The sequence below is a fragment of the Grus americana genome, chromosome 1 (genome assembly GCF_028858705.1).
Source record: "Grus americana isolate bGruAme1 chromosome 1, bGruAme1.mat, whole genome shotgun sequence".
Taxonomy (NCBI): Eukaryota; Metazoa; Chordata; class Aves; order Gruiformes; family Gruidae; genus Grus; species Grus americana.
Genome location: NC_072852.1, coordinates 185,689,167 through 185,713,301, shown reverse-complemented (window position 1 = coordinate 185,713,301; position 24,135 = coordinate 185,689,167). Strand labels below are relative to the sequence as shown.

General features: G+C 38.9%; 1 protein-coding gene across 8 annotated transcripts in view; it reads right to left on the bottom strand.

Annotated features, from left to right (window-relative positions):
- AKAP11 (A-kinase anchoring protein 11) overlaps positions 1-24,135 on the bottom strand; it is a 48,908-nt gene that overhangs the window by 21,022 nt on the left and 3,751 nt on the right. For 6 of the 8 annotated variants that reach the window (XM_054823539.1, XM_054823588.1, XM_054823548.1 and 3 more), the window contains exons 2-7: positions 22,328-22,435; positions 13,221-13,337; positions 9,442-9,489; positions 7,872-8,006; positions 6,257-6,521; positions 1,151-5,810 (exon numbers count right to left, since the gene is read on the bottom strand). In XM_054823539.1, coding sequence (XP_054679514.1) covers positions 1,151-5,810; positions 6,257-6,521; positions 7,872-8,006; positions 9,442-9,489; positions 13,221-13,337; positions 22,328-22,387 — 5,285 coding nt within the window. In that variant the 5' untranslated portion in view covers positions 22,388-22,435. Of the gene's footprint in view, positions 1-1,150; positions 5,811-6,256; positions 6,522-7,871; positions 8,007-9,441; positions 9,490-13,220; positions 13,338-18,310; positions 18,389-22,327; positions 22,436-24,135 lie in introns of all 8 variants that reach the window. The other 2 variants (XM_054823557.1, XM_054823577.1) reach the window with 2 other exon arrangements.

The window sequence follows — 24,135 nt, the reverse complement described above, 5'->3', positions numbered from 1 at the left end:
TATACATCTTACCAGCACTTTAACACTGCTAGAATTTTTAATTGCTTTCATTGAAGGGCCATAAAATTTAAAACATTTTATAGTTTTCTGCAAAAGTTACCCCCCTCCAAACCAAAAACTTCCATTCACATCTATGGAGCAGAAGCTAGTATGTATGTGTTTCCACAACAAACCTTGAAAAAATTAATTCAGTCCCACTGTGGCCTTTCGCCACTGAACACTTAAAAATCCATTTTATTGTTCATCATGATGCCCCTGCAGAAACTAGGAAAAGAAACCTTTAGCTGTTGTGAGGAATTCCCACACAAAAAAAAAGTAGGAAAATAAATATTACAGTAAATTGGAAAAAACAACATGGTAAAGATTGTTCTTGTACCCGAAGAAAAGATTTCAAGTCACTTTGATCACTGCACAGTGTTTTAAGAAACAGTTGCTGTTTGCCCCAAAATTACAAAGTTAGTGTGGCACATATTTCCTGTTTATAGGCCTATTAAAGGAAACAGTGTATATTAGCCTTTATTAATACACAAGAATTTGAAAGTCAGTTCCTTGTCTGCTGTATTACTATTCTATAAGCTAAAGTGTGGTTTAGTATGTTGTTTTTTCTTAAAGTAAGGGTTCTTTTTTCCAGTAATAAGGGCACTGTCACAACACAGTCATAATCAAAATAAAGCCTTCACACCATAAAGCAATGGCTAGCTTGGCCAGTACCAGATGTTGGTCCTACTGACAAAAGCAAAAATAAGTTACTTTTATTTTTTAGCACAGAAGAGGAAATATAGGCAGGTAGCAAACCTGGATTCCGTCACAGCTCACAGATGAACAAAGCCTGTAAGGTCTACTATTCTCTACTGTCGGTAAAGATAACAGCATTTCAAGTTAAAACATTAAGTTCCACTTATTAGTCACCTACTGTAACATATGCATGTTGATATACCTAGAAACCTTGGTTTCAAGTTCTCACAGGTGTAAAGAAGTCTTTTTTCTAGTTCTGAATTGTTTAAATATCACCAGAATAAAAAAAAAATTCAGAACATAAAGCATATATTTCTTTTAAAATAAAATAAAATACTTATGAACACATATTTGTATGAACAATCCTTCTTTTTTCCGGTACAAAATGCATCAAATAAGAGAAAATTAATATTACCTTATGTTAACTGCCTGACCAATATTAGTCATAGCTGATGTCATTATTTCAGTAGTAAGGCTTTCAGCAAAACTGACTCCATCTTGTCCAATACCACTGTCAGCTGTCAGACTTGCGTAACTCAGCTCTCCTTCTGCTTTCTCTACGGCTGCAGCAGCCCCCTTGTCAGAAAACACTGTCTTCTGTTCTACATCAACGTGAATTTTAGGAATATCAAGCTGAAACACTCTTGATTTTTGACAGGCACCACCTACTGCAGAATGAAGAAAATGCCTCACTGGAATGGAGGATTCTTGTGCAGATAGATGATGAGGTGTACTTTCTGTACAGTACCGATGTTCCTTCATACTGCAGCATCTACAGACAGTTCCAGAAAAAGGAGACAGTTTCTCAGTATATGATAGCCTATCCCCATTTTTTCTGTTTTCAGCCACATGGAGAACAGCTGACTCTAAACTCATTTCTAGAGTATCATCTGCTACTTTCCTAGCATATTTTTCTATAGCTTGAATTATGCCTTCACTGTAGCCATTTTCATTTAAACTGCCAGTACTATGATACAGTTTATGATCTGGGGAGAAAGGAACAAATGTGCTAGAAAATCTTGTTTTAATAACTTCCCCTGTGACTTCATCTAATTCAGTCTTTTTATATAGACAGGAATCTGTCAGAGACTTTGGCAAACATGCTCCCGACATTTTCAATTTCTTCCTGACATCGCAAGTGATACTGCGAGCAAGGGATTCTGAAAAATGTAACAACTCTGTGCATTCTGTTCTCTGTGTGTCGATACTCCTTCCGTACGTTTGGTCTTCACAACGATGAATGCTGCTTTTTGCTTGTTGTGCATCTTTATTCACTGCTTTGATCAGCTCCAGCTTGCCATTTACTTGTGCATTTTGCCCAGGAAACATCTTTCTGTTGTATCTCAATTTGGTTTTTCTAGCAGCTTGCTGTAAGCCTGACTTGATAGACCTGTAAGCGAGTCTGCTGGCATACTGATCCATTAACAGTTCAGCATTACCTCCTTCTCTTTTCAAAACTCGAATAATATGATCTGCATATTCATCAGTCACACTTTCACAGCTTGGGTATTTGGAAGTCAAACCTGTCACACCTGAACCTTGTGGTAAAGGAAGTACAGATGAATCTCTCTCCCCCTGCCACTGGTCCCGCGCTGGACCGCACCGTTCTTTTGAACTGTAATCTTTATCACCTTTTCTCAGATAGAGGCAATCCACCTGACAGTTAACCTGCTTCAACCTCAACAGTTTACAATGCCTTGATCTCACTATTTTCTTGGCCTCGTTGATGACTTTTCCTGCCATATCACCTGCATAATTCCATAAAGAACTGCACGTCTCTTCTGGGATATTTATAAATGCAGTATATCCGCATCTTTTGTTCTGCATACCTAACTGAACCTGTGTATCAGCTTCTCTTTCGTTTGTTTTACCATCTAAATGGGAAGCAGCCATTTCAGTCGCTATTGAAATTATATGGCTAGCTAAGCAATCTGCATACTGAATTGTTTTTTCTGAACACTCATCCTTCTCAATGGGCATTTCAGAATGATATTCATCTTCACTACTTTCCACTTCTTCAGAAAGTGACCGCATGAGTTTCAGCATAAATTCCTCATTTTCCAAAGAGTCATGTTCAGTTTCAGACAAACCAGTAATGGATGGATTGTACGGTGTAGAAGGGGGTGTTGCAGGTGCAAATTCCTTTGCTAATTCTCCCTTGAGCTTCTTAGATAGTTTTCTTAGGTTTCTTTCAGAACTACCTTGATATGGTACTAAAGGAGTTGGTGGGGGTGTATCAGGCATTAGGCAGGTATTGCCATCTTTGAGACTTGATTTACCTTCCATCTGCAAAGCATCTTCACTGCCAAACATCACTGAAGAAAAGCTATTTGCATGCAGAAAACAATCAGCTTGCCTGTAAGTCAAAGATCCTGATGATGGTTTCTGAGTATCACGGTTTTTTGAGGGCTTGTTTAAGTATGTTATTGAGCAGCTTCCTGTGTCGGGAAAGTCCTCTAGAACATGCCTAGCAAAAGTCACAGTGGAATAACGTGGTGGTGATTTTGAAGAAAAACTGTGTCCTTTTTGTTCTTGCCAACAGTCTTTAGATTCTGAAAAACACTGAACAGAATGAGTTGGAGTAAGAAGAAATTTACCTGGATTATTCAAAGGCAACTGTTGTTGTTCCACAATTATAGAAACATTACTTTGTTTCTCAGTCTCTTGCTTCTTTATCACACATTGTTCTTTTCTACTGGTATCTGCATAAGTCTGTGAGCTCATATTACATAGTAAATTCTCGCTAGTGTTGCATAACACAGTTTTACTTTCATCCACAGATTGTTTTATGACATACTTGGCCAAATGATCTGCAAACATACTCTTGGGGAAATCTTCAGCAATACATTGCACATAAGGTTTTTTATCTATTATTTTCCTTGTCAAAAAATCTGTATACTCTTCTACTGCTTTTGTTACTCTAGATGAGGTTATGGCTTCATAAGCTTCATTTACTATCATATCTACCATAGTTCCAGAGAAAGTATTAATGCCTTTCAATCCACTTGTTGATTCTGAATTATTGTTCATTCCAGATCTGTCATTTGGTTGTTTAGTATCACTTTGGTTATGTAAGAGTGATGGAGTATTTTCAGTACTTTGACTGTGATCTGAAGTTAGGTATATATTCCTGAAAGAAGCGATTTCCTCCTCTCTCTCTCTGCTTGTGAAAAACGGATGAGTGGAGTCTTTGTATATTTTCATATTGTCATCAGAATTCAGAGCACTGGATACTTTTGCTTTATAAGCATCAGAGGAAACCTGATGTTGACAAAGAGCTCTTCCAGCTAAGGGCACAGGTATTGAACTTACAACACCAGAGGTGCAAAACAGAGCTTGCTGTACTGTATATTCCGTGTTGGAATCTTGGACTGGCTTCAGTGCTACCCTATCATTAAAATTAGGAAAAACGCTGGAAGTCTGTGTTGACTCTAACATACTTTCCGCGCTCACATATTTAATGTTGTCCATGGAAATACTAATGGCTGCTTGTGTTGTGAAGGTCCCATCAACCTGAGACAGCTCAATAAAAGCCTCCTGAATGACAGATTCGGACAAATCTCTGGCATAAGATCTTACCACGTTGTCTTCGTAATCAAATGATGAAGACTGTGCAGCTGTAGGTGTCGATGGATACGAGAACTGGCATACTTCCATGATTCCTTCAAACACAAGTTCTTCAGCAAGGTCTGCTGCAAACCGTGCAACGGTGTTGGTAAATATTTGTTTCTTTACATGCCGCAGTTCTTTCAAAGCACCAGTTATAGCTTCACTCACCAAAAAGTTTGCGATCCCATTAATGGCACGCTCCTTCAGGGAGATTGCTCTACGTCTTCCAATCTCATAAAAAGCCATTTGAAATACCGAAGAAGTCAACCTAGCAGCCAAATGACAAAGTGCATTGGTGCACGAAGAAACGCCTTTTTGCAAGTCTTTAAATGCACTGCCAAAACTTTTTTCAACTAATTCAGTTGCGAATTTTTGAATGCTATGTCTAATCATTAATGACTTATGTTTAGATTTCGCTTGCTTATCTGGCTCCTTACCAGTTTTCATTTTCAGGTCTGCAGCTCGACCTTTTTTCCCTTCCAAAGCAATCCCTTTGTGTTTGGAATCATATCCTGCACACACTTGTTCTGACGACGTCTCAGAATGAAAAACAGAACCCAGTATTTCAAACGAAACACTGTCAGCGTATGCCGAATAACTATTATAAATTGCATCATGGTGATTCTGACCTGTCCCATCACCACTAAGATTAATTCGACATAAACATTCGGAAGAACCACAGCTCCCTAGTGGACTGAAAGCTGATGATCTAATAGGGCTGAACAAGCCTCCACTCTCTTCCCCGGATGTTTTAACTGGGCGAGGGGAATCTGGGACATCAAAGACGCCGCTATATGGCGATTCTGGTTTACGAGGAGTTGGTTTCTTTACGTTGGCTGGGAGAGTGGGACGATCAAACTTGAATTTCTGAGGATTCATTGTAATGCTTGCAGAAGACAACTGTTCACGTGCAGTTTTCCTTTTCTGGGAGGGATTCCCTAGGATGGGATCCCTAATGACTTTACAAGAGTTTTCCAAGGCTTGTTCCAGCTCATCGAACTGATCAAAACTATCAAAAAATTCACTTACTTCTGAGTCTGAATCCTCTATACCATCTTTCACTACTGGAATTTTTGGCAGCTGAAGTTTTGCCTTCAAGCTTTTTTGATACCCTTCTTCATCTAAGAAGATGATGGGGCTTGGACTGGAGCAATCTGACTCAGAGGATTCAGCTGGAGAGGAGGAAAACAATGTTTTACATAAAAAATTAACACCTTGATCAGAAGGATTATATGGCTTATAGAAACTCCTTTGTATCCAAGGATCAGAAATTGAGGTTGTAACTGAATTTTTTACTGAGGACAGTTCTTTAAGTCCCAAAATATCAATCAAAGTAGAAGATCTGGCAGATGACCTTCGACGTGCAGAACCCACAAGGATCTTTGAGTCAACAGCTTCTAAACACTGAGCAGGAATGGTCTGCGAAGCAGCATCTCGATGGTTTTGAGAAGTAAAGCTACATGCACCTGGAGGAAAAAAAAAAGAAAAAAAAATTGCTTCAAAACCAAGAATTTTCACAGAACTACAGAAAACTGGGAAAAGATTTTGATGGCAATTCCTGAGCTTGTTGTTGCAAAATGCTAGCTGATCTTTCATGATTAAAGCAATCTTTCATTTTTTTCAAAACCTATTATACTATTTTAATAACTGACAAATTCATGTATTTTTTAGCACACAAAGTAGAACAAGATTCTATTTCATTTGCATCTGACACTGAGATTAGAATCTTTGGTTTATGAGTGGATAAATTGTTGTGAAAAGAACAGCAAAAAAATTAAATTTTCAATTGTATAATGCCCCTTTACAAAACATAATTAATGTAAAAAATTACTATTTATTTACATTTACTTTCTCATGAAAGCCTAAATTTCAAATAACAATTTCAACAAGTCAACAGCATGCAAGAACTTACCAGCACTTTGTATCTTTGAAGGCTCATCTTCATCTAAGTGTTCAAAAGCAGTGACAAAATCATCCTCAATTGAAGAAACTGACTGATTAGTGTCATCATCTTCTCCATGGGATGTCTCCGTTTGATGTTTTTGCAACGAGTTTATTTCCACTGCATATCTTATGCCTGTGGTATACTTGCTCAGCAAGGTAAATATATAATCAACTTTGATCCTTGGGAATGAAGGAGACAGTCTCATCACACAAAACACTTCAGGAAGCTGATTCTTGAAAAAGAGAGCAACAAGCAAACAAACATAACAACCTTGGAAAGATTTCAACTGTCAGGAGTAACAAGGGATTCCTTCAATGCATTTTTATGAACAGTAAACAATTTACAAATATCTTAAAGAACATAAATGGAACAGTTTGTGTAGAGTGATAGTTAAAATCACTTACTCATTTGAGAAGGCTCCGGGGAGACCTTATTGCAGCCTTCCAGTACCTAAAGGGGGCTTAGAGGAAAGCTGGAGAGGGACTGTTTATCAGGGAGTGTAGTGACAGGACAAGGGGTAATGGCTTTAAGCTGAAGGAGGGTCGATTTAGACTAGATATTAGGAAGAAATTCTTTACTGTGAGGGTGGTGAGGCACTGGAACAGGTTGCCCATAGAAGCTGTGGATGCCCCCTCCCTGGAAGCGTTCAAGGACCGGTTGGATGGGACTTTGGGCAACCTGGTCTAGTGGAGGGTGTCCCTGCCCATGGCAGGGCGGTCGGAAATAGATGGTCTTTGAGGTCCTTTCCAACCCAAACCATTCTGTGATTTTCATAACTTCTGCATTCTGAGTAAATCATTGCAATAAAACAAGAGTCAGGGTTGTAGTACACAACCTTTTTAATATGTACTCAATAATATACTAAAAAACGAACATTAAAAATCTGTAGAGGAAGACAGTATTTCAAAGTATGTTTATGCTGAATAGTACTTCAGTTCATAGGTTACTTGCTCCTTCAAAATATTTTTTACCTTATATGCAACATAAGTAGATTTAACATGCATGATTAGTCAATATGGCTTTAAGAAGTTTGCTTTAGCAACATTTATAATTGGAAATAATATAATTAACAACAATATTGGAAATAATAATAATGGAAATTATATAATTAACAACATTTAGAACTGTAAATAATTTTTTAGTACGAAAAGAGCCCACTGAGTTTTATGAACACCTGCCATTCTCATAATTTTAGGCACTTTTGTTTCAAGAAGAAAAGTCTGCAGAGGATGAAAGCTACATCTGAGCAGAGCAAAGCAATGTAACTTGACAAGTTTCATCTTCTTTCCAAATTGGCAGTGAAAAGGACCACAGCCTAGCAGAAGTATGGGAGCTGCACCATAATTAAGTATTTGTTAAATATTTTCTGTTAATAATACAGTACTTGAAAGTACCAAGTTTATTCTGAGATTTTCTAATATTCATTTTAAAGAAATCACAGAAGTATAACAACATTACTACTACTGTGGCTAAGAGGGCCCAAAACCACAGGCAAGACAAGGTGTGATATGACTGAACTCTTTATGAGGCCAAATATAATGCTTCTGTAATTAAGACATGCAAGAAGACACAAAATGTTTACCTGATGTTTCATGACATAAGGTTTTGCCAAGGTCTTCTTTACATCTTTTAGAAATATAACCTCGTTTTCTTTTAGTTTGCACAACTGGAGCGATTTCAGAGCATCTGGGAGCTCTGCAGAAACAGCTGCCAACTCCTGATTTAAATATACAAACACATTGAGAATACTAAGTGAAAAAAATAACATGTAAATGATAATGGGTTTGATCTCATATCCCCCCCTAAATAGTAACAGCTGATAAATTTGGTAAAGCTTCTCTTTTCTTGGTTATTTCTTGCCCCATCCCCCACTTATTCTCTCAAACTGTGGTGTAAGGCCTGTGTAAACACTCATCTCTAGCTCACTGTTCTAACAAAGGAAGAAATTCCACTGTTTCTCAAGGGCCAGAAGAGGCTTAAAAGTCACAAAGGAGAATCTTGTAAGCACTGAAAAGCAGCTGCATGTCCTACAAGGTATGCAACTACAAAGAGAAGACTGAACTCGGCTAATAATGGTGCTCAATGGATCCCACATGCTCTTAGTGCGCTTCACTGGAATGCTGTTTTAGCCCACTATTACAAAAACAGGGACAAGGCACTTCTTTAAGCATGACCTTGGATAATTTACCTAGTATAGAAATGGCCTATGAAAGACTCATGATTTTAAAAAAAAAAAAAAAACCTAAACACTACTGATCCATATGGTACAAAGCAAGTCTACATAAACTATTCAGCCCAATTTTGTCTAAATTTCATTTTACTCTAGAGAATCAAATAGTTCTTACCCATACTTGAAAGAATGTCTAGCACTATTATGATTTGATTAATTAGCAACACTGATACAACTCTGAACACAAATGGATTGAGAGTTTCTGTTTTTCATTTTTAAACATCAGAAAACTATTACAGCAATCTCTGTCTACCAAGACGTAGACCGAAGTGCGGAGCTGCACTGTGAACATGTACGTTATAGGTTATACTGATGTGTAAATTGCATGGGAAGATTAAATCCTTAACTTCTTAAAATGGCAGTTTGCTACACTTCCCCTTTTAAAACAACATCTCTGGCTCTCCAGAATAGTATCTTAAGGTATAACCATAATACCGACTCCTGGTCCCCCCCCAGCAGAAATTCAAAGCTAGCAGTCAATTCAGTAAAGTTTTAGCTTTGCAGATGACAATTGCACCATATTAATAAGCACAACTCTACTAATGAGAAGGTTACAAGCTGATACATACAGGTCTTTAACAAAAAAAACCAAAACAAAACACCCATTGACCCCCAAGAAACCTACACACAAAAGAAACGTCCACCCAGCCCCCAATTTCACTAAGCTATTCCAGACTATTCCAATATAAAGACTGGCCCACATAATATTTTAAATACATATAAACCACTGATGACCATATCAAAATAATTATTTTTCAATCTTTCAATGATATTTAAAACTTAGGTTTTTAAATGCTCAAGATACACATATTTCATTTCTTGAACACCAAAATTCCTCCATCTAAAAAATTATGTACTACTTAGAAGAAATCACCAGTGCCGAAGAACATTATTTTCCAATACAGAGAGATATATACTGTACCTGCAAACGAACAGTACCCATCTCTTCAGCAAAACCTATAAATGTAATCTGTAAAATAAATACATAAACATACTGAAGTACAGAACTTTTTTGTTTTCTGCAGAAAATTAAAAATTAAGCAAGCTTTACCATAAAGCTTCATTCTACTGCCATGAAAACCATACCTTAGCGTAGCATAGCTTGCTCAAACAGTAGCACAGTCTTACATAAAGAACAGTACTGCTGTGCTATTTGACTTGTGAAAGGTCAGATCAAACTAAAGAGCACATACATCATTTAAAACCCACTACACAGAAATTTTTCTAGTGGCGTATTGGCTGATATACATTGACCAACACATATAAGTCTCATTACATCTGTTAAAATAAACATGATTTTGCAAAGATCAGAGCTCATCTGTCCTTGCTTCAAGCTGGACAAATATCCAGTGTTCAGTTCCAGTCTGAAATCTGCCCATGCTAACTAACTGTGATGCATTTGGATATACCGAAGACAGCATAATGCCAACACATTACACAATTTATCATGTAAATTGATTAGTCTAAGGCCAAGACACAACAGATTACCTAAGCCACATGTTTGCATGCAATATCCAAGCAGATAAACCCCTAAAGCAAAAGAATTAAAATATTCAGCACACCATCCCCCCCCAAAAAAAAAAGTCTTCTCAGGCTCAGGAACCTGGAATATGTCAGAAATGTCAGCTTTACCTCAGGTGTTTGTGCTTGTGGACAGAGGAAATATTTTATCACATATTCTCTCTCTCATCAGTCTACATGTGTCTTGCATTGTTCAACACAAACAGACCAAAGAGAGTCAGTATTTTCTCTTACCTTCATTCTTCAGTGTCAGATCATGATCCGTTTTACATCTATTACTCAAACTTTGTTTCAAATGTCAGACTTCCTCAGTTCTCATTTAGTATTTCCCTAATAACAAATCAATAGTGTATCTGCATGCTCCAAAAAAATTGCCAAAGCATTTATTTTCAAAACAAGGTTGTAAGAAAATAAATTTTACTTCCATATTGTAGATATGGAATAAAGCACAAAGATTAAATACTTCCACTGATGTTTGGATTTAAGTTTGATATGGCTTGGATTAAATTATTTCAGAGCACTATGGAATAGATTGAATTTTATGTCTTGAAGTTGCAGCTCACACTAAATTTGTAGCAGCTACTCCCTGTTACTGTCAGTTGGTTCTCAAGTTTAAAAACAGTAAAAAACATCACTATGTTTATAATCACTTACTATTAACTGGTTCAGCTACTTGCTGGTGCCTACATAGAATCTATGAAAATGACAAATCTAGAAAACAAAACGGCTGAAAAACAAATCTGTTTTGAACTGTATTTGAGTTTTGAATTTGTTCTTTCAATGTGTGACGAAAATAAACCCCCACACTTTCTTTTAATATGAAATCATATACAAATATTAAAATTGCTGACTTGTTCATTTCAGGGAGGTCTCATGCTGTGAATCTACTGTGCCCCCAAGAAAAGATCTTCCTGTTTATGTCTACTTATCCTTATTTCAGTTATGACAAAATTATAAATGAAACAATGCTTTGTAGTAGCATTCCAAATAGCTCCAGACAAATTACAGGTCTCCAGCACCATATTCACTGTGTTAAATATGAAATGATCCTGTTTGAGCAAAGTACCCTTCAACTCCTACATCTTTTCTTCAAATCCTAAATCTTTTATCTGTACAATATCTGCAAGACGCCTTTCAACTGCTACATCTTTTTATCTGAACAGTACCTACAATATGAACTGAATTCCTCCACAGAAGAGGCAAAATAGCAAACAATTTAAAGGACCTGGAAAAAACCTAGTTTTTTTGAAGAACATTTTGGGAGGCTTTAGGGTTTGTTGCTGTTGGGGTTTTTTTGGTAAGTTTGTTTTTTTTTTAAATGGGCGTTTGCTCTTTTGTCTTCTTAAATGCCCTTTCCTCTTCCTCAAGATAATGATTCCAACCCTTTCCTTCTCCCGTGGGACAACCCATTGTGCAAAATAGGGCAGTATGCAGGAGTCACAGCTTCACACAGATGAAGGCCAACCAGTCCATATGTACACTGATGGGCCAGCAGACTGCTGCCAAAGAGACCACACCACTGCCAAGTCTGCCTATTTTTGCCTCAGTGACAACACTAATTTGGATTTCTTTATTGTACCCAAACTCTAGTTTTCACAGAAAAATAATCACCTTTTAAGATCTTGACCATAGCTGAAATTAGTACATCAGTTCAAAAGTTGTTGGGGAGTCGGCCAGGGAGATAGAAAGGCCAACAGTTTGTAACACAAGCCTTTTCTTTAAACTAAAAATAGTGTATGAGACACTGTATTTGAAGGTTATCATAACCCACCGGTACAGAGGAAGTGAATTAAAATGGTACAGGAAACCTAAATTCTGGTTTTCATACTTCCGAGTAATTATCTTTGCAATCCTAACAATGTTCTTTTAGCATTACTTTGCATATGCGTGTCTTTCCCTATATTTTTTATAAGAAAAAAATACCTGTTCTGTGGCAGGATATTAACCCTCTTACATTTCAACCAGAGGGCTCTTAACTGCTTGCGCTAATAAGGTAACTAAATATAGTCAGCTATCCTTCTCCATAGGGACCATCACTACAGGCACATAGAACACATTGCCAGCTATTTGTCAGGTATTTGCTACAGGAAAAAAGAAGGGGGGGGAAGGGGAGCAATGTTTGAGGGGTTTCATAGATTCTAGAGCATGGTCCATCTGAACAGACACAGACAAGCTTTCAGGCACTCCTCCACTGCTTAACTCTTCTTCCTTACCTCTGATCTGTCACAGCTCTCTATCTTTCACAAATTCAACTTCTTGCCTGCTCCCCAAACATTTCATTCAGTCACAATCTCAACATCTAGCCAGTACCAAAACCCCTGGTGATATTCAGGCAATTCTAACTCATCCCTGTTGGTCACACAGTCTGCCTCTTTCCTTCCTCCTGCTACTCCTTATCCAATTACCAGTCTTCCCTAACCACCTCCTGAGTCTTTTTTGCTCCATTTGCCCCTATCTCAGCTCTTCTGCCTGGCCAGTTCAGGTCACCCTCTCCTTCTCTAAGCTCCTTGTCAGGCCTGTCAACTACTACTTAGTAGTCTTCTAAAACACGTAATATGAGATACATGGTCCACATTGCTTCTTATTTTTTCTTCTCCCTTTAGAAAAGCTGCTATTAGTCTTGCAACAGCTCTAGTCATTCCTCCTCACAGCTTGAGACCTAGACAGTCCTGCGTTCTGACCAGGTCTACTTCTCTTCTCTCCAGACCTTGCCCAGCTTTTATCTCATCTGTATTAATGTAAAAAAAGTCCAGATCTGTAACGTTGAGCCTTCAGCTTTTAGAACACAGGGCAAACAAGAGCAATCACTTTATCTTCAGATCTGGATCAAAATGTTCTGCTACTTTGTTAGGATACTATCCATACAACCTGGATCACGAGTGCTCACAAATCCAGTACGCTCAGTTATAAAATTCTTACGAAATCAACTATCCACCCATTTGGGTTTTTTACAGTTTCACAAATCCTACAAAGCAGAGAAATGTCACCTTGAAATGACACAGCTCTTTTCATGACTAAAGTGATTAAATTCAAGAATGATAATAGGGGGTACAGATTTTACGGCCAGTAACTTGCAGTGTTGTTCACATTTACTATCCTGCAACTTCCCATACTGCTTCAAACTAAATAATTTTCTAGCATAGCCACAAAATACACATAAACAGTCAGGTTATGCCAAACCTCAATAAAATTCTCTTGTTCTTCCCGATTTAGACATTCCTCTGCTGATACATTGCATAACTCTTTTCTGCTGTGTAGCAGTGACTTCATAGAGTGCAGTACACCTTCACCAAAACTCTGAAAAACAATGACAAAAATATAAGACAAAAAAATACATTTTCAGTTTTGGACAGAGGGTCTATCCATCTATCCCATGCCCTCCATGGGCTTCCCTACTCTAAGTACTATTTCAAATTACTTTGAATGACTTTGTATATAAATCACCAGGTTTGAAGTTTAAATTTACTTCAGGACATGGAACTGAAATAGTTGTTTTCTTCAAGCAATACTTTTATTCCAAAAGAAGTTGACTATTCTGTATTTAAAAAAAAAATAATAATAATGGTGAGAACATGCAGAGTTGGAAAAAAGAAACAAAAAGAAACAGATGAATCCAAGAAATCCAAGCACCATCTGCTCCTTGCATCAAAACCTGTATATGGAACTTTTCCATCACCTTTCCCTTAAAAAGGATGAAAAGCAAATTTAGCCAAGAAAAGTAATGGAGGTAGTTTCAAAAGTCAGAGGTGAAGAAAACAAACAAACAAAAAACCCTCAAAAAATTCACACACATTCTCCTTTCCCATTCCTTGAAGAATATGAAACAACTGTAACTTAATCCCAGGCAAATACTTCTTGTAACATTTCTTATATTTACACTTATGGTGACATACACGCAAGCCACCACAGATAGCTAAAAAAAGGCTTAAGAATCTAAGACTTTCTCCCAGTTCAACAAAGTGCAGCCGAACAAAGAATTATCACTGCTGGTATCTGAAGTCAAAGAAAACAAGACGACCAAAAAACAACAAAAAGTGGTTCACTCAGCTTGTAAAAAAGACACCATCCTCTCACTTGCTTTAGAAAGCTAGCAAACTTTTTTATTTATTTATTTTAAAATTGTCATCTTCTCTAGCAAGTCGTAAGGTTAAGAAAAAAATAAGATTGTGATATGGTTATAAATGGTTAATCCGGACATTTATTCTCTACGTGAATTCCTTGTTAAAAATGAAGTGAGAAACCAGTGTGTCCAACGTATGACAAGTTATTTCAAATTTGCATAGCTTCTTAAACAATGGTGGAAGTGCTAGATAGCCAAATTTAGTTAGAAAATATTTTGTGTTTCTGATACTCCCACAGCAAAAACAATCCCTTCATGGTAAAAAGTGATCTTACGTATTACAGTTAAACCTCAAGAAAGATCTTTTTTTTTTTTTCCCCCCTGTAGAAAAAATGGTATCAAGTACTACTACATGGGAAGCCCAATTATTACAGCATGGCCAGTGTCACCATGCTTGTGCTCATGGCGACACAAAGTTAGAAAAGCATTTCTAGAATGAATAGACAAAAGCAAAATAGAAAATTCACTTCAGGTTCCTTGAAATTACCAAAATGTATTTCAGAATGTTAGCAAACAAGGCCCAGACTACCACTTGGACAGCCAAGGCCAAGTGACATTAAAATAGTCAAGAGAGTCATTTTTATGGCAAAGTAACAGCTGAAGTATTTTAAAATACATTTAAGGCAATTATTGGGTCCTATGAAATAAATTAGTGAACCGTTCATTTAATTTCCACTTTCATCTATTCCTTTGTCCCCACATGTTTAGTTGCAATTTACCTCCACACTTTAGTAACATATCTTTGTACTTTCCAAAGTATGCTGACAGTGTCTTTCTCTTTGATTGTCTGGATCTTCCAGATTTACAGGTGGCTGCAATACCAATATTGCACAAAGACTCTCTCCCAGTAATTCCCCCATTCACAAATGACTTTTGTATGAGATGAAGTCAAGCAAGCATGTTGAAATGTCTCATTTTCAGCTTCTACAACAACTTAATCAGTCACAGCACTCAAAACAGTAATTAAAAAAAAGTCTGTGACCTGCTAATTTACTGCAGACCAACAGTGATCCAGTTTGAGAAGGGCTTATCATTATTCACTAATAGTTAGGTGTTCTAAGGCTACAAACTACTACATATACCTTATTTATAAGCAAGTATTTTTCCCTTATTTAACATTCTGAAAGAAAAGGCAAGATGGATAACTAGGGAGTATGTTATTAGGATCTACCATAGTTGACATGAAGAAAAATTCAGGATTTTGGAGAATACAAAGTTGAAGTGGGAAAAAAAGAAATATGCAACAATTGGAAAAAATCTCCTTCAGGTCTGGAAGAACCAGCATACAAGACTACATGTAGGTCTGGTGGCGCAGTGATGGTGGCACTACATAACTGAAGAGATAAAATAACCATATTTTTAAAAAGGAGGAGGAAGTAAGCAATGCATGTTTTTAAGATCATATTAATGAATGTAAGAGTTCAGAACATGGAAAGAATAAAGATATGGAAATTAACAGGTACAATACAGCCACAGAGAAATGATCTCATCTACCTGGACTTCCACAGAAGTATATGTACACTGAAATATACCAAGAGTTAATACAACCAGTGTGGTGGATTGACCCTGGCTGGAGGCCAGGTGCCCACCAGAGCCACTCTCTCACTCCCCCTCCTTAACTAGACAGGGGAGACAAGGTATAACGAAAGGCTTGTGGGTCAAGATAAAGACAGGGAGAGATCACTCACCAATTATCATCACGGGCAAAACAGACTGAACTTAGAGGAAAAAATCACCTAATTTATTATCCAGCAGAACAGAGTAGAACAATGAGAAATAAAATCAAATCTTGAAATACCTCCCCCCGCCCCTCCCTTCTTCCCAGGCCTAACTTCACTCCTGGTTTCTACCTACTCGTCCCTCAGCGGCACAGGGGAATGGGGAATGGGGGTTGTGGTCAGTTCCTCACATGTTGTCTCTGCCACTCCTTCCTCCTCCCGGGGAGGACTCCTCACACTCTTCCCCTGCTCCAGCCTGGGGTACCTCCCACAGGAGACAGTCCACCACCACCTTCTCCAACATGAGTCCTTCCCATGGGCTACAGTCCTTCACGAACTGCTCCAGAATGGGTCTCTCCCGCAGGGTGCAGACCTTCAGGACCAGGCTGCTCCAGCATGGGTCCCCCACGGGGTCACAAGTCCTGCCAGCAAACCTGCTCCAGCATGGGCTCCTCTCTCCACGGGGCCACAGGTCCTGCCAGGAGCCTGCTCCAGTGCGGGCTTCCCATGGGGTCACGGCCTCCTTCAGGTGTCTCCACCTGCTCCAGCATGGGGTCCTCAATGGGCTACAGGGGGTATCTCTACACCCCCTCATCCTTCCTCCATGGGCTGCAGGAGGACAGCCCACCTCACCATGGCCTTCTCCACTGGCTGCAGAGGAATCTCTGCTCCGGCACCTGGAGTACCTCCTCTCCCTCGTTCTGCACTGATCTTGGTGTCTGCAAAGTTTCTCACATCTTCTCACTCCTCCCTCTGGCTGCAAAAGCTCCCTAGGTTGTTTATTTTTCCTTCTGAAATACGTTATTACAGAGGCACTACCACCGTCACTGATGGGTTTGGCCTTGGCCAGCAGCGGGTCTGTCTTGGAGCCGGCTGGCATTGGCTCTATCAGACACACGGGAAGCTTCTAGCAGCTTCTCACAGAAGCCACCCCTGTAGCCCCCCTGCTACCAAAACCTTGCTACACAAACCCAACACAACCAGAAAAAGAGTACTAAAAGAGCTGTTTCTGGAAAAGAAGAATTTGAGTGAATGGAGTTGGCAAAGGGGGTCTTTTGAGGATATAGTAGATGTAAGTCAGTAACCCAGTAACCAACTTCCTCAGAATTTATGTTGAGACTGAAATCAAGCATCATCATCATTAATAGATTTGGGGAAGAGGAGAGTAAATATGTAGATGAAATCTACGATAATTCAAAGTAAGCAGGTGTCATCAGTTAAAAGGAAGAATAGCATATCATGCAAGAAGAACTTCCCCAAGGTGAAAGTATTTTAAAATGCAACCGTATGAAGTACAAAGTTATGTCCTTAAAAACTAAAAGCAAGCTTCAAAATAGAATTGCAAATTCACAAGCTGGGAAATAAAAGACCTGAGTTGACTTCTTGATTGTGGTATAGTAATGAACAGTCAATATGATACACCACTGAAAATAGCAAACATGACCTTAGTACACATCCTTTAATGAAAGGACTGACATCAGAGTCACTGATAAATACATCCTGTGTAATTGCACATACAGTATCATCCACATGTAAAAAGAAGATTAATTCACAACAAGCACAGAAAGTAGGACTATGAAGGATAATCGCTGGAATGCAGAGGCTTTCATACAAAAGCAGACTAAAACCTTAGTTTACAGTTTCCAAAAACCAAGGCTAACAGAGGACAGATCACCAACTATAAAAACATTACGAGGGTGAACATCAGCAAAAGAAAAAAAAAATTAAGCTGCAGAATAATGATACCCATGAACAAACAGGTACAAATTTACTGTGGAATTCAGCCTGGAATTCCTAAGAGTCTTATCTATTACAGCAGTGTGGTTCAAAAAGACTTAAAAACAGCAGTAGGTTTTGGGTTTTTTTAATCTCCTCTCATTAATTGTGAGACTGTATTTAATAAATTTTTCATATTCTTATCAAAATTGTGCTTATGACAGCAAAGGACTAGACTCAATTTCAGAGAAATCCTCCTATCCAACAGATCATGAAAGCAAGTTCTCTCATAACCCCCATCTAGGAGACACTCAGCTATATTAAAAACTAAAAACCAGCAAGTCCACAAGACTATCAGCTCAGTTTAGGTAAGGACAAGAGGTAATGTTCAACAACAGGATGTTATTTGGTTTTATTTGTTTTTATAAATAGTACAACTACTTCCAATATACATCGACGTATGGGCAAAACAAACCCAAGTAATCTATAAAGCTCTACTTACTAGACCTGTGTACTCCTTCCTCACAAAAATTCCAAAGTCATGTCTGGCAAGAAATCCTATTTCAATAATGAGCACAAATTTCGAACCTACTAAGTTGTACAAGGGGAAAAACACAAATATCCTCAAATGTGCGCAGAGCAAGACAGTCCTGAACAATGAAAATCCTTGTCATGCCTCTAGCTCAAATAAGCAATTCAAAGTTTTGCATTTTCACCTTTGTGGTCAGCAAATCAAGAAGTCATTATCTATGGATCCTTCTCTATGGATTCTTCACAGTACACCAGAGGAAATTCTATAAAATAGTTTGAGAGACCAATTAGTAAACGACCGCTCTCTAACATTTCAAACAACCTACAAACCTCTAAGATGACACGATCTGCAGAGAAATAGAGTCCAGTGCTGGAGAGCCATGTTTACTCTGCTCTTAAGTAACAAAACAGCTCTTCCTAATTTCATGTCCTGTAAGATTTAAATGGATTGAATATTTTGCAGTCAGGAGCAATGCATCCCAACAAAGAGGAAGTCAGGCAAAAACACCAGGAGGCCTCCATGCGTGAACAAGGAGCTCCTGGACAAACTCAAACACAAAAAGGAAGCCTACAGAGGGTGGAAGCAAGGACAGGTAGCCTGGGAGGAATACAGAGAAACTGTCCAAGCAGCCAGGGATCAGGTTAGGAAAGCCAAAGCCCTGATAGAATTAAATCTGGCCAGCAATGTCAAGGGCACAAGAAAAGCTTCTATAGATATGTTAGTGAGAAAAGGAGGACGAGGGAAAATGTGGGCCCCATCGAGACGGAAACAGGAGACCTGGTTACCTGGAATATGAAGAAGGCTAAGGTACTCAATGACTTTTTTGCCTCATTCTTCACTGGCAAGTGCTCTAGCCACACCACCCAAGTCACAGAAGGCAAAGGAGGGGACTGGGACAATGAAGACCCACCCACAGTAGGAGAAGATCAGGTTTGACACCATCTAAGGAACCTGAAGGTGCACAAGTCCATGGGACCTGATGAGATGCATCCACGAGTCCTGAGCAAACTGGCAGATGAAGTTGCTAAGCCACTCTCCATCGTATTTGAGAAGTCGTGGCACTTCGGTGAAGTTCCCACTGACTGGAAAAGGGGAAACATAACCCCCAGCTTTAAAAAGGGAAAAAAGGAAGACCCAGGGAACTACAGGCCAGTCAGTCTCACCTCTGTGCCTGGCAAGATCATGGAGCTGATCCTCCTGGAAACTACACTCAGGCACATGGAAAATAAGGAGGTGATTGGTGACAGCCAACATGGCTTCACTAAGTGCAAATCAAGCCTGACAAATCTGGTGGCCTTCCACAACGGGGTTAGAGTGTTGTGGAAAAGGGAAGAGCAACTGACATCGTCTACCTGGATTTGTGCAAAGCATTTAAGACTGTCCCCCATAACATCCTGGTGTCTAAATTGGAGAGACATGGATTTGACAGATGGACCACTCAGTGGATAAGGAATTGGCTGGATGGTCGCACTCAAAGAGTTACGGTCAACAGTTTGATGTCCAAGTGGAGATCAGTGACGAGTGGCATTCCTCAGGGGTTGGAATTGGGACCGGCACTGTTCAACATCTTTGTCGGCGACATGGACAGTGGGATCGAGTGCACCCTCAGCAAGTTTGCCAATGACACCAAGCTGTGTGGTGTGGTCAACACGCTGGAGGGAAGGGATGCCATCCAAAGGGACCTTCACAGGATTGAGAGGTGGGCCCGTGCGAATCACATGAAGTTCAACAAGGCCAAGCGCAAGGTCCTGCACGTGGGTCAGGGTAATCCCAAGCACAACTACAGGCCGGGCAGAGAATGGATTGAGAGCAGCCTTGAGGAGAAGGAATTGGAGCTGTTGGTGGATGAGAAGCTCGACATAAGCCGGCAGTGTGCGCTTGCAGCCCAGAAAGCCAACCGTGTCCTGGGCTGCATCAAAAGAAGTGTGACCAGCAGGTCGAGGGAGGCAATTCTGTCCCTCTACTCTGCTCTTGTGAGACCCCACCTGCAGTACTGCATCCAGCTTTGGGGTCACCAGTACCAGACAGATATTGAGCTGTTGAAGCAAGTCCAGAGGAGGGCCACGAAGCTGATCAGAGGGCTGGAGCACCTCTCCTATGAAGACAGGCTGAGAGAGTTGGGATTGTTCAGCCTGGAGAAAAGAAGGCTCCGAGGAGATCGAATTGCAGCCTTCCAGTACCTAAAGGGGGCCTACAGGAAAGCTGGAGAGGGACTGTTTACAAGGGCATGGAGTTACAGGACAAGAGGTAATGGCCTTAAGCTGAAGAAGGGTAGATTTAGATTAGATATAAGGAAAAAATTCTTTACTGTGAGGGTGGTGAGGCACTGGCACAGGTTGCCCAGAGAGGTTGTGGAGGCCCCCTCCCTGGAAGTGTTTAAGACCAGGTTGGATGGGGCTTTGGGCAATGTGGTCTAGTGGAGGGTGTCCCTGCACGCAGCAGGGGGGTTGGAACTAGATGATCTTTCAGGTCCCTTCCAACCCAAACCATTCTATGATTTTATGATGTGGTAAGAATGGAAACTTAGGCTTTAAATGCGCATACCACAACCATGCGCTGACTTCTAAGAGATGCTACTGCAATAACTCCTGTTAAGTATTACAAAGAGGATATAAATCAGACCTCAAACTGTGACTCAATAGAAGATAAAACATAGTGCAATTCTGACCACCCTCCTGCCTGGCTCTGTGAGAAAGTAAGTTCCACACTACAATCTAAGTAGCTGACCCTCAGGGAAAAATCAAGAGGAGGCAGCCACAAACCAGAACATTGTGAGTCTGGCTGTATGAAAATGTAGAATTCTACAAGATACCAGAGAAGGGTAAAATTCATGTTCCTAGAACCACACAGTCCAGAATGTTCAGTGGCAATTAACGGAGCATTCCACAGAGCTGATATTTTAGGCAACCATTAGAATCACTGAGGAATTACTGATCACTATCATTATTAGAAAGATGTTTCTGCAACCCAAACATCTAAAAACCAGGGGGGAGGGTGGGTGGGTTGGTTTGTTTGTTTTGTTTTTGAAATTGAAGGAAAAAAAACAAATAAAAGGCAGACAAAAAAGTCCTCTAATATCCACTTTATGTTCAGGTTAAGAATGCAAAATGACTTGACTGTAGTTAAAGAACCCTATTCTGCTGGAGGTTTCTCATAAACCAATAAAATAAAAGGTTTCTTACTGTGTGTCTTAAAGAATACCACACCCACAATTACAAACTGCTTAAAGTATGGTAGTTAACATTCCATATGAGGACCTGGAACATCTCATTACCTGCCTGGCAGTCCCACAATGCTTACCTTTGCCTTCAAGCAGTTCCTACAGGACCTATACCACAGACACTGTCTCCTTAAAACAAGAAAATTTGCTTATGGAATAAAATAATACAATTTTCATGTGACAAGATACTTCCTTGCTCAGTTTCTCCTCCTAAGCATTGCACACACTTGTAAGTAAAGAATTTATTAGTAACCAAAAAAGACCGAGAAAAATACTCATCTATATTCAATAATTATGATTGGATAAATAAATTTGTTCCTTCAGGATAAATTCCAACTTTCATTTGAGTAAGTGCTAATAGAAGTCGCAAGAAAATTTGAGGAAGAGCATTTTTGTTCTCCAAGCTAAAGTATAATTACTGTTAAACCCCCCGACTAGTGTCTTTCATAAGTGCTAGACATATTTTTCACCAAAGCACTGCCTAGAAGTTCATGAAAACACAAGGATAAGCCAGTCAAGAAACCAAAATATAAAGTTGTTACAGTAAGCCCTAACACAGACTTCACAGAACAGTTTTCAATGAAAGCTACATATTTAGATTTTCATTTATTACACAAACTTGAAAAATCCATGCTCAACACAGAAGCTAGACTTCAATTAAAAAGGCAAAATTTAGTAAATACATCATGAATTCATCGTATCGCCTTAAAACAAAAGGCAAAGACAAAAGGCAAAAGCATGCACTCCTTCCTTAAATTAATCTGTCTCCCAGTTCAACTATGCTAAATATGCCAAAGCATAAAGCAAAGGCAGTTTCTCCTTGCAATGTTAGACAACCAAAATTAAAACAAACAAACAATCCCCCAAAACTCAGGAACAAAAAAAAACCCAACCAAACCCACCAATTCACTTGGTTCGTTATTAGGCTGTTGCAATAAAGATCGAAAAGCTCTAAAATAATTTTATAATACATATAATTACCTTTTTCACAGATATTCTTGGTTTCATTCGATTGCCCTGAGCCCTGGCGTGCATTTCCATGATTTTACCACTCTCAGTATTTGATGAAAGATGTCAGCTCAAAAACACCTACGAAAAACATTTAACTTTATTATTGTAATCTTTCCCCATTTAGTTTGGATACATTTTGAAAATGCAAGCAGACAAAACAAGAACAAATAAAAACAATTAAAAAGCATTTTAAAACCAAGAAAGATTAAACAGCATACCATCCATACTCATTGCTGCTTTTGAAAAAGTACTGCCTTAATTTTTAAAATTATGCACAAAATAGAAAACACACACCTTACAGTTAGTTCCAAAATTTTTCTTTAACTAGATTTCAGTCTGCAAGGGGCAGCAGGGGGCAAGGGGGGGAACATTACATGAACTATTGTTTCACTATCACTGATACTCTGGTGAAGTTATCAGCAGATTCCTGTACCGTACAGCACACTGGAACTACCCTTCAACAATCTCGAGAGTAAAATGTACTAATTACCCACTCAACCAACCGGCCTATTTATTTCTGTCAACTGTAAGTACTACAGACAAACACGTGACTCCTGTTTAGGCTAACATGTATCAACAATCTTGTTCTCTGGCACTGCTCTGGGCAGTCCTGTCTCTGCTAGCAAAACACAGGCAACCAAAGATGCATTTACCAGCTCTCTTATTTCACCAAAGTAGGTCAGAAGAGTTTCTGCTACCCTTATTGATCTTAAGTCTAATTCTAACAACAGGAACAGACAAAAAAAACCCAAAGAAATAAAAAAAAAGTTTTTCAAGTTTCCCTGTTTAATCAGCAGCAATGAAAAGAAACAGAATAATCTAGTTTCTTTCATTCATCTCTACATCCCCCAAAACAGGCAATAAATATAGGGTATTAATAAAAACAGAAAGCATGTGTTGGGCTACTAAGTTCTATGGAAGTTTTAATACTTCATCTTTTCCCATGGTCACACAATTTAGCCAGGAAAAAGAACTCCTAGACTATCCAAAATAAACCAGGTAAGGAGCAAACAAATGTAAAAATGACTGCAAAATAAAAAATAAACACCAAGACATCAGAGTATAGGTCTCGTCTGCACAACTGACCGGCTTGGTTTACTCAATCGCAAGTATATATTTAACCTTTGTATGGGAAAGAAATCTTTATATGTGTTTGTTCTGGGCACATGTAATTTAAATAAAATGATGAGTAGTGGCATCAAGTAATTGTATTCTTCATCCTCCCCTTGCAGCACCTATAAAAGCAAAACCTCCTCAAGAACACAAGAGCAAGAAATTATTAGGTACATCTATTCACATTCCACTTCGATTTCTGCCTTCCTTCATAAACATGAACGAGCTATAATCTTAGGAAAAAGCTACACTTATGTAAATAAACTGCAACATATTAATCTCTGGAGCACAGCATCTCTAACAGGATGTCTGAAGTTTGGAAAATTAATACAATGACATGAAGCAGCTAGGTATATGTTACACAGATTATATATATTATACACAATAAATACAAATAAAAAGCTCAAATCATAGCAAACTTCTGTGGATGGAAAATTAAAAGACACAACAATGTTTCTGTAGAGACTCCTGTGTTTTTTTTTTTTTTAAAAAGGCCATTAAACAATATCAAGCAAGAAAAAGAAACCCACCTCACTTGTCCCTGCTGCTCTGTCTTAAACGGCTAATCCACTCTGTTAATCTGATCATATTAGGGAAGTACTCTTAGACACATCCTTGTCCTAAGAAGAGACATCTATGGGAAAAGCTGGTTTCTCACACAGCAT